At 47.0% G+C, this 19,073-nt stretch overlaps 1 protein-coding gene across 1 annotated transcript; it reads right to left on the bottom strand.

The window, feature by feature from the left end:
• Positions 1 to 210: 210 nt before the first annotated feature.
• UCP3 (uncoupling protein 3) lies at positions 211 to 18,694 on the bottom strand. The gene is made up of 8 exons (XM_084647865.1): positions 18,618 to 18,694; positions 15,754 to 15,996; positions 14,109 to 14,319; positions 12,953 to 13,150; positions 6,051 to 6,152; positions 4,971 to 5,151; positions 2,599 to 3,138; positions 211 to 251 (listed from the first exon to the last, which is right to left on the bottom strand). The coding sequence occupies exons 2-7, from the start codon at positions 15,877 to 15,879 to the stop codon at positions 3,024 to 3,026; spliced, it is 933 nt and encodes a 310-aa protein (XP_084503991.1). The 5' UTR covers positions 15,880 to 15,996; positions 18,618 to 18,694; the 3' UTR covers positions 211 to 251; positions 2,599 to 3,023.
• Between the last annotated feature and the right edge of the window lie 379 nt (positions 18,695 to 19,073).

Below are 19,073 nucleotides of genomic sequence, written 5' to 3'. Positions count from 1 at the left end.
AAAGACAGGAGACCTGCAACGAGATCCCCAGGGGGCTGTCTGAGTCCTTTTATTAGCAATGGCTGCAAGGCAGCAATAACCATGACACAGTTTAATGGCCACTTGTCCCCTGTGACACAAGTGATCCAGGTGAGGCGGGCAATACTCCTCCAATAATTCCCTCTCAGTGCAGCTCCAGAACACTGACTAGTATGCACCGCAGGCAGCTCGGGCCGGTGTCCTGCTGCAGATCCATCTGTGGGCGGTCGGCTCTGTGGGAGGGAGAGAGGATCTAAAGTTACCTGTGTCTTGGTAGGCGTTTCTTTTGCATTATTTATCCCACTTCTGCTTCCCGGCACATCAGCTGGGCTGGTTGAATCATACAGAGACCAGAGATGGAAAAGACCTGGCAGGTCCCAGCTGGTTGGTCCTTTCACTGGGCTTGTTCCCTAAAGTCTATTAATCAGTGAATAATCCAATCTAAGGCCTTGGCTACATTGCAAAGGGTTTGCCAGTAGAGCTATGCCGGTAGACCAGCAAGAGAGTTCTTTTCCCAGTACACCTGATACCTGTTCTCCAAAGAAAATCAACTATACGAGCAACAGGACGTTTTTTGCTGGTAAAACTGTATCTGCGGTGGGGCTTTTGCTGGCCAGTGATTTAGCTGGGAGGAGAGCTGGGGGCACTGGAATAAGCTACGCTGCCAAGGCATAATTTTGCTGCCTCCACATTAAGAGCGCTTTGCTGATCTAGTACGCTGGTATACCTGTGCCGGTAAAGCCTTCCAGGTGTTGACTTGTGTCACAACTATAAAGGGAAGGGTAACCACCTTTCTGTCCACAGGGCTATAAAATCCCTCCTAGCCAGAGGCAAAACCCCTTCACCTGTAAAGGGTTAAGAAGCTAGGATAACCTCACTGGCACCTGACCAAAATGACCAATGAGGAGACAAGTTACTTTCAAAGCGGGGGGGGGGGGGGGAAAAGGGTCTGTCTGTCTGTGTGATGCTTTTGCCGGGAACAGATCAGAAATGCAAGCCTTCCAACTCCTGTTAAGTTAGTAAGTAATCTAGCTAGAAAATGCGTTAGATTTCCTTTTGTTTAATGGCTGGTAAAATAAGCTGTGCTGGAGGGAATGTATATTCCTGATTTTGTGTCTTTTTGTAACTTTAGGTTTTGCCTAGAGGGATTCTCTATGTTTTGAATCTGATTACCCTGTAAGGTATTTACCATCCTGATTTTACAGAGGTGATTCTTTTACCTTTTCTTTAATTAAAATTCATCTTTTAAGAACCTGATCGATTTTTCATTGTTCTTAAGATCCAAGGGTTTGGGTCTGTGTTCACCTGTACCAATTGATGAGGATTATTATCAAGCCTTCCCCAGGAAAGGGGGTGTAGGGCTTGGGGGGATATTTTGGCGGGAAGAAGTCTCCAAGTGGGCTCTTCCCCTGTTCTTTGTTTAAAACGCTTGGTGGTGGCAGCATACTGTTCAAGGACAAGGCAAAGTTTGTACCTTGGGGAAGTTTTTAACCTAAGCTAGTAAGAATAAGCTGAGGGGGTCTTTCATGCAGGTCCCCACATCTGTACCTTAGAATTCAGAGTGGGGAAGGAACCTTGACAACTTGGCTCTATTCAATATAATTAGGCTAGCAATATTTCTACGTGTAGACCAAGCCTACCTTTAAACAACTTGAAGGATGGGGCTTCCACCACTTGGGAGCCAATCTTGACCCTCACTGTTAGGAAACCTTCCCTGATTTTCCTCCTACGTTTTCCTTGGTTTAATTTCATCCCCTCACTCACAGTTACCTACTCCTCTCAGACCACCCTTACCAAATCATCCCCTTGATGGTGTTATCCAGCTCCCGGCCCCCAGCACAGTAACATCTGAGCACCTCACCACACCCCTGTGAGGCTCAGGAAGAATTATCCCTGCATCCGCAGCAGACCAGGGAATTGAACCCACCTTGAATCTCATTGGGGTATTTCTTTCTAGAGCTGTCAGGAAATGACTTTTTTCCACTAGAAGATTTTTAAGGTTTTTTTCCCCCAAAAAACTATTGTTTTGATAAAACCCACGATTTTTTTTGACAAAAACAATTGGTTTTTTTGCAAAAATTTCCATTTCTTCAAAAAGTTTGGATGAACATTTTTTGACTATTTATTTCTTCCCATGTCCCAAGTGTCTCTAAGTTCCTTTGAGTTATTGCTCTGATCTTGTGGCTTGCCAGAAAACTTAAAGAAATAAGCATAAATTTTTCTAAAAACCAGCGCAACTGGTGGGGGGCCAGGGCTAGAGAGCAGCATGGGGCAGGGTTTGTGTCATCAGGCTGGGCAGGGGGCAGAGCATGGACCATGCCGCGTGCGCCATGAAAATAAAAAGTCCAGAGAAAAAGTGGCGCCTAGAGTTAAGCAGAAAAACCCACTTGGGTAAAGAACCCACCAATCTGTAAAAAGCTAAGCCCCGATCACTTTCTTTAACTACATTGGCAATTTCCTCCCTATTTGCTATCACTCATGAAGGCTGTTTATTCCTTCTGAAGATAGTTAATAAGACTAAACCTAATCCTGACCCCTGTGCTTCCCCATCAAACTGCTCTCCCATCCGTCAGAGTGTACCTGGCCCTCTATCATCACCCTTGGATTATGCTCCAGTTTCCTGTCCACATGGCAGCACCTGGATCCAAGACGGTTCGAAGAGCTCAGAGGCCGTATCGAAAGCTTTACTAAAGTTTGGCTTCATTGATGGTTTTGTTTTTTCGAGTCCTTTTTTGTCACTTCAATATCGTGCATCCCTTGGGCATGTTTAAATAACGTAATTTACGTTGGCATCTCACCAATTGTGACAAGTGGGTTTTGAAAAGCCAGCTGTCTCCGGACAGTCCATCCAAAGCTGCATGCCCCCACCTCAGTGGCTGGGAGCGAATGTCCCAGTCAAAGTTCAGCAGCAAGAGCCAGCTCTGCAAGCTTTGCCTGGGAGAGGAGAATCCATGGGAGCCCCCATGCTGTCCTCTGTCGTCTCATCCCAGAGACCTCCCTGGGGCTTAGGATGGAGATGCCCACGTCTCCTGGGCCAGCATCATGGCGCGTTTCAGCTGCTCGTAGGTCACGAACATCACCACGTTCCAGGATCCCAGCCGCAGGAACGAGGGCATGAACCTGAGGGAGGGGACCATAGATATTAAGAGATCCAATAGCATAGAGGCTAAGGAATTTCCCCTTCATCCCCAACCAGGGTACTCCATGCCCCTGGCAACCAACAACAAGCTGTATCTCTTCCTGCCCTTGGCTGGTGGATCCCCCATCCACTAGCTCCCTCATGATCCCTGCTATCCATGGGTTCCCCTCTGTTCTCTCCTGCCTGGCATCACACACCTTCAGACAGCTCCCCCTGCCACTCCTATTCTTTAACAGTAGCCTTGATTCCTGCCTGACCTGACACGGCGCCCACCCCTGGCTGGAGACACCTTACCAGTTGCTCTGCGCACATATGGTGCTCTGTAAATAATGAGACCGAGTCAGGTGGGCTCGACTCTTTCCCGTGTTTCGCAAGCACAGCAGAATATGAAACCAGACTAATAATCTGTAATACTTAGCCCTGGTCTAGGCCCAGATTCGCAAAGGCACCAAACTCCCACTGATGTCAATGGAAGTCAGGCGCCTCTCTATACCTGTGAGCATCTGGGCCCTTGCGCCCATCAGCTGCAGATCTCAAAGAACTTTACGGAGGTGGGTAGGTATAATTCTCCCCATTTTACACACAGGGAAGTGGAGGAGCAGAGAGCTTCAGGCTCCCATGTTGTAAAGGCTTCTGGGCGTCTTGTGTTTCAGATGCCCGTGGTGAGAGCCTCACGCCTGCTCTGCAAAGGTACTAAGCATCCACCACAAGCCAGCTGAAGCCAACAGGTGCTTATGGGACAGACTGACAATGTCCTGGACCAACCTTGTGGAATGAAGATAAGTGGATAGCAGACTGGATGAGGGTTAATGCCTTTGGGGGCATTGTGTTAAAAAGGCAATGGTGTCTGTGGCACTGTGTGGTGCTCCTCGAGGAGGAGGAGGATGCTAACGTCATTCCTCCAGCTGGGTGTTTGGAGCTACCCCGGGGAAGTGGAGTTCAGATGGGATTCCCCAGGGACCCACAGACAAAGGAAGGGTTTGGGGATAAATAGCCTCTTACAAACCGGCTCAGGGCCGTCTTCCTGATCCAGCAAGCGGAGGCCCCAGTCCTTTGGGGAGGGTTGGGCCTACTGGGCGCTTGTTCTGAGGTAAAGCTGTGATGAACTTGAAACCCCAAGGAAACCCCATGGGTGGGGTGTTGCAGGACTGCTCCTGCCCGAGCCCATGCAAGGGCTGGGTTGATCTCTGATGAGGTTCTTAGCATGTGTGCAGGTTCTTCCCTTGTTTTTAATGTGTTTTCTCTGTAGTGCTTTTACCTCAAGAATAAAATAGACGTGCACAGAAAGAGCGGTGGGATATCTATAACCGGGGCCGTCACACTGTTAAGCATCTCTGAAGAGAAAGCAAGCAGGCCTGTTTGGGCAGGCTGGGAATAACACAGTGAAGGCAGGGAACAGCTCTGCCTGGCAGAAGGGAAAGAGATGCATCTCCGCCCAAGAGAGGGGACAGCCAGGGGAGCCGGAAGCCTCTGAGCGGGCCCTTGCGGGATCACTGAGGGGAACTAGCGGTGGAGTTGCCCTGCCCTGTGCTGCTTATCACCTTTGAAAATCGCAGGCTGAGGGGGCCACGGACCAAGCCACCCATCAGAGGCTGCTTTGGAAAAACTGGCCCGAAGTGACTTGCCCACGGCCACACGAGCTGGTAGTAGCGTGAGGATGAGAACCCAGGTCTCCTGACTCTCAGCCCAGTGCTCTGCCCCTGTCAGTCTCCTCTGTAGACTTGTCACCTGCGCTGCTCCTTGAATAGGCTATAGGCATGGTACAGGCCTGGACACAGATTTGTAGCTGTCTCAGTGCTTAAGCGCCGCTTACCCCTTGTAAAATGCTGTGGGTCCTTCCAGGATCACCATGGTGAGCATACAGTTCAAGGCATTTCTGTATTGGCCGGGGGTGGAATTCATGTATCTCGTCTTCACGACGTCGACGGGAGAAGCCACCACAGTGGCGCAGAACCCAGCTCCGAAAGCAGCGAGGAAATGGCAAGGAAAAGTGTCTGGGGGTGGAATATGGGTAATGGGTTTTGGGGTAGTGGAATTTTCCATTGCCAACGGGATGATTTCGCCTTTACGAGCCACTTGCAATTAGTCATCAGTGCCATGCCCAGCTAGAGCGCATGCCACCCAAGGACCTCAGTTCAATTTACAGACATCAGTAAACTGATCCTCTCCCCGAGAGAGTGGTAAGTATCTCCATTCCCCACATGGGGGAAACGGAGCCATGGGAGGTTTGCTACTAACTTTGGGACACATACCTTGAGACTCTTTGGGCTTGATTTTCAAAGCTACAGAGCCAGTTGTAATGCCAGCTGAAGTCCATGAGAGCTGCGAGGTCTCCGCACCCCTGAAAATCAGGCCCAAGATGCCCCAAGCTGGATGCCCCCAAACTGAAGTACGTAAAATCAATGAGTACTTCTGAAAATATGGGCCTAAGTGCCAGGTTCCCAAAGGGATTTAGGCATGTAGTGGGATTGCCTAAAGCGTGTAGGCACCTAACTCCCAATGGGGGTTTTTGGAAATCCAACTAGTTGCCCATCTGCACCCCTAGGTGCCTGAATCCCTTTGAAAATCTGGCCCTAAGTGACTTGCCCAAGGTCATGCAGGGAGTCTGTGGCAGAGCTGCGAATAGGTCTTATGTCTTCTAAGGTCTAGTGCTCTGTACTAGACCATCCTTACCACCATGCTGCTGAAACCTCCACCTGATGTCTGAAGCAGCATTGGTAGCTGGCTACAGCCCTCTTTGCAGAATGAGGATGACCCATTGTGGAAGGCCATCAGGGAAGGAGAAGCAATGGAGAGGGCTCAGTGAGACAGAGCTCTAACCACCAGGCTCCCCAGACGGAAAGGAAGAAGGAAGGACACCCTCACTCACTCAAGGCCTTGGTCCCCTCCTCACCTGTCATTAGATGATATTTCAGCAGCATCTCCTTGAGGAGGTCATAGGTAACCATCTCTCCGCAGTTCACGATGGCGTTGCGGGTGATGTTGGGTAACGTCCCTGAGGCAAAAGACGCAAAGGATGAATGGTTTAGAGAGTGACTCTGACCATACGAGATCACACTGCTCTTCTGAAAGCAGAGTAGGGCTGGTGATGACCATGACTATATTATTATTAATCGTGTTTATTACACCTGTGCCTAAAGGAGCTCTGTTAGGTAACAGGAGTTCTATGATACCAGGATTTTAAGGGATAATAAGAATAATACTTGCCATTACGTGGCATTATTTATCCACAGCGGTCAAAGCACTTTACAAAAGTGGCCAAGACTCATTATCCCCATTATACAGCTGGGGAGAGAGAAGTCCAGAGTTGCATAGCAATTCAATGGCAGAGCAAGCAATGGAACCTGAGAGCCCTTGACTCAGTGCTGGGCTCGGATAGTTGGATCACCATTCCATCTTGAGCACACAAGGAAATGGGGAGAGAGTAAGTGATGAGGCAAACCTGTTTATTGCAGGTCTGTGGGCTCGCCATGAACCTTACTTCTGTGATGCAAGAGGAAAAAGGACTGTTAGGATATAGATATTCAGGCCTGTCTGCAAAGGCCTGTACTCTAAGAATTTAGGTGTATTCTTATCACTTGGCTAGTTCTAGAGGTATAAAAGAAAGAATCAAAATCACTGTCTGCTGGTGTAAGGGCCTTCTCTTACTGTGACAGTCTGAGGCCCTGTTCTTAGGCTAAGGCCTCTGGCTAAGCAGCAGAGGCAGCCATAAGCTGGGAAGCGAACGGTCACATCCTCACATTCCAAACTAGTCACACTGAAATAAGGTGCTATTGGGCTGTTAGGCACTATCAGGACAGGATTGTATTCCTATCACCTCCAGAGAAAGGGAAGTGCCTAGAAAATGTAAAAGGAAACTTAGTTTGATAGCATCCTGTCTGGCAAGAACTCACTTATCAATAGCTGGGATGTGAAATCCTCACTTCTGTATTGTTTTGTCATTATAGTTCCACTTTGCTGTTGTTTGTCTGTATAATCTCTGTCTGGTTCTGTGATTGTTCCTGTCTGCTGTATAATTAACTTTGCTGGGTGTAAACTAATTGAGGTGGTGGGATATAATTGGTTACATAATCATGTTACAATATGTTAGGATTGGTTAGTTAAATTTCAGGAAAATGATTGGTTAAGGTATAGCTAAGCACAACTCAAGTTTTACTATATAATCTGTAGTCAATGAGGAAGTGATGGGGTGTGGGATGGGAACAGGGAATGGGGGTAAGAAAATTGGAATCATGTTTTGCTAAAGGGAGAGATGGGAACAGGGAATGGGGGTAAGAAAATTGGAATCATGTTTTGCTAAAGGGGGAGATGGGAACAGGGAATGGGGGTAAGAAAATTGGAATCATGTTTTGCTAAAGGGGGAAATGGGAACAGGGAATGGGAGTAAGGAAGTTGGAATCATGTTTGGCTAAGGGCAGGAATGGGAACAGGGACACAGGTGTAAGGCTTTGTGGTGTCAGAGCTGGGAAGGAGGATACTAAGGAAGGAAACTGGAATCATGCTTGCTGGAAGTTCACCCCAATAAACATCGAATTGTTTGCACCTTTGGACTTCGGGTATTGTTGCTCTCTGTTCATGTGAGAAGGACCAGGGAAGTAAGTGGGTGAAGGAATAAGCCCCCTAACATCTTGGTGCCGGTGACTCGGATGCATCGCATTGGATAGGTGAGTGGCAGCCTGTAAGTCCCCCTCCCCAACAGTCCTTGCAGCTGCTTGGAGTGATGGTAGTTGCGGGTTCTGGCAAGCCAGGGTAAAGGATTTTTTGGATAAATGGATAAGGGAGGACCAGGGCCCATACCAGGTACAGGGGTCAACCTGGGATAAGATTAAAAAGGAAATGGAGGAAGTGTTAGGGGGACCCAGAGGTATGGGGGGTGGCTGAGGAGCCCACCCTCCTTGGTATATGGGTAGGGGAAGAAGGTCCCTGCCCATCGGGACTGAATGCCTCCCAGGGAAAAGAGGCACTTCAGTCTGCTTGAGAGGTTTGAAGTAAGGGCAGCATTATGGGAAGCTGCCAGAAATCTTTCAAGTTTGGTGCTGCTTCAGCAAGGGCTGCTGAAGGGTTGTAAATTAGTTAGGGGTAGTGAAAGATGATTTGGCACAAAAGGGTTTAAGGTCAAAAGCAGAGTTAACAGACCACCTTTAGAGACTGGATCTGAGACTTGGTCCTGGGGGAGTGGAGGAAAAAAAAATAAAATAAAAGTTTCAAAGTGCAACCTGCCTTTCCACACTCTTTTGTTTTTCTGAAGTTTTAATGGAGGGTACTTTGGATACTTATGTGAGATGTCAAGAAGGAAGTTTTTGTTTAATGATAAAACCCAGTTATATACATGTAACTGTATGTGCAACTCTGTGCAGTCACATTGGATGGAAGCTTGGTAATTAAATTATCCAAGGGGGTCAGGTAGAGTGGCTACTATCACCACTATGCTTCTGTCCACAGAAGCCTTTATAGCTATTCTGAGGGAAAATGGGCCCTTTTCCCACAGAAATGGTCTATAAGGGACTGCTGCAGGCAGCAGGTAGAGAGAGAATCTGAGCAAAATTATTTGACTATTGGGTAATGTAATCAAAATCACTAAAGGATGGAAGAGGTTTCTTTTGGAACTTAACTTGGCTGCCCCTGGTTGTGTCTAGTTGTACAAGATGGAAGTGTAATCGGGGTACAGTTATGTAAAAAGAGTTATGTAAAAAGAGTAATTACAGTGCAAGGGATGTTAGGCAAAACAGAATTTTGTGTGTATGTGTGCACAGGTAAAAGAAAAGGAAAAGGGGAGGAATGATGGGAACACTGAACCTTGGGATGGCTCTGGGGGATCAGATTGTTGCTTTGGTGGGTTCTGCATGAAAACTCTGTAGGCATGGGGGAGGCAGTTATACCTTGTGTAAAATTAATTTGGCTAATATGATGTTATGGAGGTTAAACTATATGGAAGGAATTTGCATTTTCCCAGGACATGTGCAGTGTATATTGGAAAAGGAGTAAAAGAAATGCAAATAAAACATGGTACTTCAATAAATCCTAATAGGGCTCCAAAAGGAGCCACAATAGGTTGTGCTTTCTTTTTCAGATCGCTGTGTTTTGGAGCAGGAGATGAAAGTGGAAAGTAATCAGAACTCTGGTGGAAGTAAAATGCTTCCCTTTTAAGACAGTGTCTGAGCTGCTAACAGCTTTGGATCCAAAAGCAAGCTAGTAAGCCTCTGTGTGTAAATGCAAATTACCTAGCTGATGGGCACAAAGGAGCTGCAAATAATGAATACATCCAGTCAGCAAACAAGCTACTAGAAGACTCAGATTATGGCCCTTCAGGAAAGGGAGGTGAAAAAAAACAAGTCAAGCTTGAAAATAAGGGGGACAGGTTAACCTTAAGGGGTGTGTGTGTGTGTGTACAGTGCTAAAATCTGAAGCTGTGTCTCAGCTATTACCTGAGAATAAACTTAAAGCTTGGTACAGCAGAGAAACTATTGCAAACTTGGTCTGTTGTACAAGAGGGGAAACTGAGGTACACCATCTCATAAATTTCATAAATGACCAGTGAGTGAGGTAATTCACTAGCCTGACTATAGAACAAAATAAGGACAGTCTGGAGGTAATTCTTCTGTTTTTCCTGCAAGTAGCAAGGACATTTGTAAAAGAAAGTGGTATTATTATTAAGCAATAATCTGTCCCCACCATGGGGAAGGAAACTGTTTCTTTTGTTTTTCAGACACTCTACAAGCAAGCTGGCGCCAGCGGGAAAAATAACCCAGAATACCATGGATCTATGTTTTGTGTTGTTTGTCTGTGGTGTTTGTCTTGTTGCTAGCATTGTTGTGTTTTAATGAACAGAAAACCTCATGATGTGGGTGGGGGATGGCTTCCAAAGGCTGGCCTTGGGGGGGAAGATGTGTATGGGAATGCAAATTCTCAACTAGGAGGCCAGCACCTGTGTAATAGCTACCGTGATACCTGGAAATGGAATGGCAACTAAGGTGGCCCCCACAAGCCCTATGGAAATAATGAGAAGGGGAGGAGCTCACTGGAAATCAATGGGGGTGTGTGTAAAATAGTGTAAATTAATAGAAGATGTTTGGATGTGCCCCTCTCCTATGACTATAGAGGAGCGGGATCAATGGCCTATGCAAGGGGTGGACAATTGGGTGTACTGTGTATAAGGTGTTTTGCTGGGAATGTACATATTACTGGGGGCACAATTACACCAGCCCATAACCAAACTATACCCATCTACATGCTGCTATATGGACTTTGGTGCACAAATGGATCTGTGAATCTTATTGCTGTGAATAAGCCAGGGCTTACTGCCTGATTCCATACCAAGTGGTCAAGCTGGTTTGGACAATATCCCATTTCTCTGTGAACATTCAATGGACTTGTGATATGGACAAAAGCATACAAAACTTGAAGGAGCAGCTTGTTGCAACTGCCAGCAACTGGACACAAGATCGTGACCCCATCGAAGGAGGAGAGGCAGTATTTTGGGGGTGTCTCGGATGTTGGACCATACTGCAGTGGTCAGGACTCGGTGTTGCTGTGGATTTTGTATTGTTAACTGTACTTGTGCTACGTTGCATAGGGAGATACATTCCTAATAGGTTAATAAGCCCTCCAAACCCTGCAGTGTACTAGACAACCCAGACCCAACCTTCTCAGGCCCACTCTAATGGGAAGTCTGGAACACTAATTGGAATAGGTGTGGTATGCCCGTATGAGAGAAGGTGCAGGGCACAATACTACACAAGGGGCAGTGGGACAAATGGAATATCAACACCTTCCACCTTGATGCCTGGCCCTATCAGGAAATGTGTCGCCATATGTCCTAAGCTTTTCCAGGGATACCTGGGCAGGAGGATCCCAAAAGAAAAAGAGAAAAAAAAGGGGTGGACTGTTAGGATATAGATATTCAGGCCTGTCTGTAAAGGCCTGTACTCTAAGAATTTAGGTGTATTCTTATCACTTGGCTAGTTATAGAGGTATAAAAGAAAGAATCAAAATCACTGTCTGCCGGTGTAAGGGCCTTCTCTTACTGTGACAGTCTGAGGCCCTGTTCTTAGGCTAAGGCCTTTGGCTAAGCAGCAGAGGCAGCCATAAGCTGGGAAGCGACCGGTCACATCCTTACATTGGAAACTAGTCACATTGAAATAAGGTGCTATTGGGCTGTTAGGCACTATCAGGACAGGATTGTATTCCTATCACCTCCAGAGAAAGGGAAGTGCCTAGAAAATGTAAAAGGAAACTTAGTTTGATAGCATCCTGTCTGGCAAGAACTCACTTATCAATAGCTGGGATGTGAAATCCTCACTTCTGTATTGTTTTGTCATTATAGTTCCCACTTTGCTGTTGTTTGTCTGTATAATCTCTGTCTGGTTCTGTGATTGTTCCCGTCTGCTGTATAATTAATTTTGCTGGGTGTAAACTAATTGAGGTGGTGGGATATAATTGGTTACATAATCATGTTACAATATGTTAGGATTGGTTAGTTAAATTTCAGGAAAATGATTGGTTAAGGTATAGCTAAGCAGAACTCAAGTTTTACTATATAATCTGTAGTCAATGAGGAAGTGATGGGGTGGGGGTGGGTGTGTGAGATGGGAACAGGGAATGGGGGTAAGAAAATTGGAATCATGTTTTGCTAAAGGGGGAAATGGGAACAGGGAATGGGAGTAAGGAAATTGGAATCATGCTTGGCTAAGGGTAGGAATGGGAACAGGGACACAGGTGTAAGGCTCTGTGGTGTCAGAGCTGGGAAGGAGGATACTAAGGAAGGAAACTGGAATCATGCTTGCTGGAAGTTCACCCCAATAAACATCGAATTGTTTGCACCTTTGGACTTCGGGTATTGTTGCTCTCTGTTCATGCGAGAAGGACCAGGGAAGTAAGTGGGTGAAGGAATAAGCCCCCTAACAAGGACATTCACCCTTGCCCTGGATGGGATGTGTCCCCCATCCATCGCAGGTGAGTGGTGACGCTAATGATGATTTTATGTCAACATTGTTAATGATTTTATCTCTGATCATTTGGGCAGAAGCATCCCACTATTCTGGGGTCGGGGTGGAGTCGGGGGTTGTGAGCAGGGCCTGAATAGAGCACCTCAATTTCCTTTTTCTGACCAACCAGCCCCCACATTTGGGAGGGGGGTGGCATTTTGGTTTGGTTTGCTCTGGTCCATGATTGGTTGTGATCTGCCCTTTTGGGTCTAATAGTCAGTGTGTTTATTGTGGCTTATGCTGGGATGAGCCAGTCTGGGAAATGCATCCCTCTCTCTTGTCTCACTTTAAAAATACTACACAGTGGATTATACATGAAAGTCCCAGCCTGTGCCGAGCCAGGATGAGGGTTAGGTACCACTCAGGTCCTATTTTAAGCCCTTTTAGGGCTGCCCTAACCTGCACAGGGGCAGCCAGCCCCAGGATAGAGGAGCAGGCCTCCTCCCCACTGTGCTGGAGCAGAAATGAAGATCTGGGAAGCAGGGAAGGGAATGCTGTCTGGTCACATGGACCTGCTGCCAGAGCTGTCGCATGGCCACTCTAAAACCAGCTGGCCCTGTCCTCCAGGGATATCTGCAGAACCCGAGGGGCCAGAGCTGAATTCTGTTAGCTGGGCTTGCTCTGTTCACTAAGGGCCATGGGAATTAGGGGCCTACACACTTTTGAGGCGCTGGGCCCAGATTCTTAACTGGTGTAATTTGGCGCAGCTCCATTGACTTCCAGAGACTGACCTCAGTGGAGCCACCCTGCTTTACACCAGCGGGTGATTGGTCTGGGAGGCTCTCTTGCTCCACACAGATAAATCCTGTACCTTTCCAGAGGCCTCTGACCCCTTCCTCCTTGGCGATGGTTTTGTAGGCATCCACAGTCCCGCTGTATTTCTTGGTTCCCTCCGTCAGCCTCACTTGGGCTTGGAATCGCACCTTGACCACGTCGGTCGGCTGGGCACACGTGACTGCCATGGCTCCGGTGGTGCAGCCAGCCAGCAACCGGGTGAGAATACCGGCATCTGAATGGGAGCGAATAAACTGGGTAGCAATCTCTGGTTTGTCTCTAGGATCGACAGCTAAGTAGCAACGCACAGAGCTGAGTTTTTCTCAGCCTCCCCACTAAACCAGAGTGCCTTTCATCCCCCTTGCTAGGACTGGGCGCGAGCACGTCCCCTCTATCCAGCACTGAGGCCATAGGCGAAGGCCGACTCCCTGCATGGCCTTGGGGAAGTCACTTAGCCTAACTTTTCAGGTGGCCTCTAATTTGGGGGTTGGTCTTAGTTTTCTGGATGCCCAACTTTAAACTATCCTGGTCTGGTTTTTAGAGGTGCTGAGCAGCACCGGAAATAGCAACCATCAGGAGGTTGTGAGTAGGGTAAGAGAAGGCCCTGCTCACCTTGTCCCACTACACCGTCCCTTTGCACTCTGACAACACTGACCTAGGCCTCCCGCCCCCACGCTGATCCAGCTGCAGACTCTGGCTCCAAAGGGAGGGAACTGCTTGTCACACATTTGGTTCTAATATGTAGTTTTTAAATGGGAAGGACCACGCTCTTTAAACCTGGCCTGGATTTTTGGGCCTGCCATTGTTTGACGGGGCAGTGGCTGTCAACAAGACATTGAGGTGTCTGATCATGCCCCAAAGCAAGTGCTCAAACATCTAGTTTAGCTGTAGTCAGGGCACTGCAGGACCTGGATGAGACTGGGATCCTACGTGTAGCATGTATACCCCATTCGTCATTTGGGATCTCAGGTTATTCAGCTCACTCTAAAGACTGGTTGCCTGTAATTTTTTTTTTTAAGTGGCAACATCTAGGACAATGGGCCAGAGCCTCAGCTGGTGTGAATCAGCGTAGCTCCATTCATGTAGTTCATTGACTTCCATGAGCTGATTCATGCCAGCTGAGGATGTGGCTCGACGTTCTGAAATAGAGGCCGAGAACACCGCCCCTGGAAGCATGTGGTGCCGACACTCACTCTCCGATCCCGTGGAGGTGTAGAATTGTTTCACGGAGTCGTACAGCCCGATACGAATGGAAGCAAAGCTCATCTGACGCTGGAGCCCAGCCACCAGGCCATTGTAAAGGCTCTTGGGACCTTCCGTCTTCACCATGGTGGTGATTGTGCCAAAGACACCCTTATAGTGGATGGTCTTCATGCTCTTGCTAGGCTTGGACTCTCCCTGGATCTTCAAGACGGACAGACAGACATCATTATTAGCAGATGGCAATTCACCTCTAGTGCAGCCAGCTAGATCCTGCTCCTGAAACCTTTATTCATGTGAGTAGTTCAAGTAAAGTCATCCATGAGTAAGGGTTTGCAGAGATGGGCCCATTAGCTAGGAGAGTTCATAAGCAGTAAGCTCAGTTCATGGTAGTTTGGGGCATGTACTGAGCTAGGAAGGTATTAAATTGTCATTTATATATGCATTCAACCTGCAGTTGCGTTTTTGATCAGTGAACTAGTTGCAAGGCTATAATTGTCATACATTTACACATCAGATTCCATCCAGCTGGATACCAAAGCACTTTGCAAAAGGACTGTGCCAGCGATATACCATCGTCATCTCTTTGCTCACCACTGAAATGCAGCCACCTCTGGGGTAGAGTGTGGCAGCTGTTTATCAGTCTACAGCAACTTTACAGGCCAAATCAAGTCAGGAACTGGAGAGGCCTACCGTATCCAGCTGAAAATGGTGGAGCACATAAGTAGCCTAGATGTAATTATCAATGATGGAGTTTGGCCAGAATGCCAGAGTGATGGTGGGAGGCTAAATTAATTCATGTTCGTAAAGTGCTTTGAGATCAGATAGAAAATGTTCTCCAATATCAATGCAAAGAGGGTGAAATTCACCCTGGTGCAGGGGGACAACACAAGGCCTAGGTACCATTTCAGATCCACTTTGAGGGCTTGGGACAGATCCTCAGCTGGGGTAAACTCTCACAGGCTCATTGACTTCCAAGTGACAGTCTATGCCGGCTGAGGTTCTGCTCTCTTAAGTGCTCCCTAGCTCTTGTGCTGGGGCCTCTGCATGGGGTGGATTTCACTCAGAACTATAATCAAGTCATGTCTGTAAAAAAAGTTATCCCTGGTTTCCGTTAATCACATTACAGCAGAAAAACAACCTGGACTTGCTGAGAAGAATACTACTGAGACGTCTCTAGGCACCCACAGATCTGCAGGGTACACAACAAACATCATCTGAAATCAAACCAGATATGTTAGAGCCTGATCCAACTCCCGCTGATGTCTTTACATTAACTTCTAATGGGAATTGGATTGACCCTTAAAGGTAACAGATGGGAGGAAAAAAGACCTAGTCTGTTTCTCAGCAAGTGCTGGATTTGTCCAATGATTTAATATAAAATGCCTTTCACTCAATTTGAGAGACCACATGGGTCAGAGGATTGGGACTTGGATTGGGACTTGGGAGCGCTCGATTCTGTGCCCAGCTCTGCTGCTGACCTGCTATATGACTCAGAACAAATCTCTTTGTCTTGACTATTTCGACTGTTGTCTCTTTGGAGCAGGAACTGTCTCCCACTACGCATCTATACATTGTGCCTGACACAGCTGAGTCCCAGTATCCTTGTACTATAGTAATACCAACAAGAATGTTTACCTGCAGTCTGACTTTCGCAGTGTCCAGAGGGAAGGTGCAGAGATCTGCTATGCATGCTGCTGTCCCAGCACCCAGGAACTTAACAGTAGCAGTTGGAGGGATTTCTGTGGGCTTCAGTCCGACCATTGCTTCCCTGGGTTAGCAGGAATCACAGTTCAGCAAATAGATGCTCCTCTGGAAGCAGTGTTCAATCAGCAAGTGATGGACCAGCAGTGATATTCTCCTTGGAAGATATGAATGAAGCTGTAAATATATTAGGGCTGTCAAACGATTAATTGCAGTTTTAATTGCCCTGTTAAACAATAATAGGATACCATTTATTTAAATATTTTTGGATGTTTTCTACATTTTCAAATATCTTGATTCCAATTACAATGCAGAATACAAAATGTACAGAATGGCATGGTGGCCGAAGCATGAGGGGCGTACGAATGTTTAGCGTATCTGGCACGTAAATATTTTGCAATGCCAGCTACAAAAGTGCCATGTGAACATCTGTTTTCACTTTTAGGTGACATTGTAAATAAGACATGGGCAGCATTATCTCCTGCAAATGTAAACAAACCTGTGTATCTTAGCAATTGGCTGAACAAGAAGTAGGACTGGGTGGACTTGTAGGCTCTGAAGTTTGACTTTTTTTTTTTGAGTGCAGTTATATAACAAAGAAAATTCCTACATTTGTAAGTTGCACTTCCACAATACAGAGATTGTACTACAGTACTGGTATGAGGTGAACTGAAAAATATTATTTCTTTTGTTTATCTTTTTTACAGTGTAAATATTTGTAATTAAAAATAATATAAAGTGAGCACTGTACCCTTTGTATTCTGTGTTGTAACGGAAATCAATATATTTGAAAATGTAGAAAAACAACCAAAAATATTTATCAAAAATTTAAGTTGGTATTCTATTATTATTTAACAGTGGGATTAAAACTGATTAATCATGATGAATGTTTTTAATCATCATTAATTTTTTTAATCAAGTTAATTTCTTTTGAGTTAATTGCTTGAGTTAACTGCAGTTAATTTACAGCCCCAAAATATATATAATGCCTCTCTGGATCTCAGTCAAATGGATAATAATAGATGGATAAGGAGAGAAAATATTTTACACCCATTTATTTATTTAACAACAATGACTGATCGTCGCTTAACTCTGCATATAGGGGGAGCATCCTTTGGAGTTTTCTATCTCAGCTACCTACACACTGGATGGATTTGGACAAGTTACTACTGTCCCAGATACTATTGAGCTTAGGGACGTCTGTGGCCCCCATCACTATGGTATCTGAGCACCTCACAATCTTGATTGTATTTATCCTCACAGCCCAACATACCTGTGAGGCGAGGCAGGGCCGGGCTATTAACCCCATCGTGCTAACAGGGAACTGAGGCACAGAGAGGCTAGGTGCCATACCCAAGATCAGACAAGAAGTCTGTTGCAGAGCAGGGGATTGCACCCACGTCTCCCCAAACCACAGCTAGTGTCCTAAGCTCTGGACCATCCTTTTCCCTTCCTATGGTGCTCATTGAAGAATGGCATGAAGAAAGTAAACAAGGAGTGTTATTTACCCCTTCATGTATTACAAGAACCAGGGGTCACCCAATGAAATTAATAGGCAGCAGGTTAAAACAAACATAAGGAAATACTTCACACAATGCCCAGTCAACCTGTGGCACTTGTTGCCCGGGGATGATGTGAAGACCAGAAGTACAACGGGGTTTTAAAAAGAATTAGAGAAGTTCCTGGAGGATAGGTCCGTCAATGGCTATAAACCAAGATGGTCAGGGATGTAATCCCATGCTTTGGGTATCCCTAAGCCTCTGACTGCCAGAGGCTGGGACTAGACAGCAGAGGATGACTCACTCAATAATTTCTCTGTTCTGTTCATTCCCGCTAAAGCACCTGGTATTGGCCACAGTTGGAAGACTGGATGCTGAGCTAGGTGGACCATTGGTCTGATCCCGTGTGGCTGCTTTTATGTTCTTACGAAGCCAACGGGACTGCTCGTGAGAACAGATCCCCATCCACACTAGCAGTACCAGCTTGTTTTTATAACCACCCAGGCTATGAGACCCTCATCTGACCCGGTTACTGCAGCTACTCTTGCTCTTAGCCCTCTGGAGAGCCAGAGAAACCCTGCTCCAGATTCCCCACTGGTGGAAGCAGATGCAGCATTGGTGACTCTCGGCGGCAGGCCGGAGCAGTGAGATGTGAAGACTAATGCGGGTGTCGCCGAAGCCAGAGATGCACTCACTCCAAACGGGACAGACAGCATGAGGCTTCTCACACCTGGGTGCTTGGAGGGACGAGGTGTTTGGGGATGACAGAAAGGGAGCTGCATACAGCACAAACCCTAAGCCAGCCTCTGCCCTGCACGGTCACTCTTAGGACCTGGTCAAAAGCTCCTTCAAACCAATGGGCTCCTTCAAATCTCCATTGCCTTCAGGGGGCTTTGGAGCCGGCCCTTTCTGCAGTGGGGCTGCTGAGATGTAAATGGGGGCACTTATTTAGTCAGCCTTCACATAGGCAACGCTCTCATAGAATCATAGAAGATCAGGGTTGGAAGGGACCTCAGGAGGTCATCTAGTCCAACCCCTGCTCAGAGCAGGACCCATCCCCAATTTTTGCCCCAGATCCCTAAATGGCCCCCTCAAGGATTGAACTCACAACCCTGGGTTTAGCAGGCCAATGCTCCAACCACTGAGCTATCCCTCCCCCCCAATGGGACCGAGAGCAGCACCCGCACCTAGGTAGATAGATCCTGGTGGCAATGGGTGAGGAATGAGGACGCAGAGCAAGACCTGCAGGGTTCGACCCACTCATACTAACCCACAGCAACTGTGAACGCTTAGCCTTACCTTAGAGATGCAACAGGCTGAGTGCACGCCGCTCCTTGCCATCCTCTGTGAGCCGAGTGTCTTGGCTCCTGATTTATATATCCCTCGTGGGCTGCACTCTTCGCTGAATGGCAAAGGATAAGGACAGAGATCATTTACCATCAGCAAGTTCACAAGTACCAGCCTCCCTCCCGAGGTTTAAAATAGATCAGAGAAGAAAAGTCATGAGACCCTGGTGTTTTTCAGAAAGCCTCAGGCTGTCACACTAGTTCTGGACAGTGCCGCTCCACCGCTGGGAGGCAGCAACGGTGGTAGCCCTGGAGTGCGAGTGCAAGGCTAAAGTGAGAGACGTGATGGGGAAAGTGATCTGGAGGGGCCACAAGCAAGTGAAGAGAGCAGCACATTAGAGATATACGGTATATTTTTAAAAGCTCATGTACTCACTTGCTGCCCAGCCATCTCGTGTTGTGTTAAGGT

Source organism: Lepidochelys olivacea (genome assembly GCF_965140295.1).
Source record: "Lepidochelys olivacea isolate rLepOli2 genome assembly, chromosome: 1".
In the NCBI taxonomy this organism is placed as follows: Eukaryota; Metazoa; Chordata; order Testudines; family Cheloniidae; genus Lepidochelys; species Lepidochelys olivacea.
This window is presented reverse-complemented; position numbering and strand designations above follow the sequence as displayed.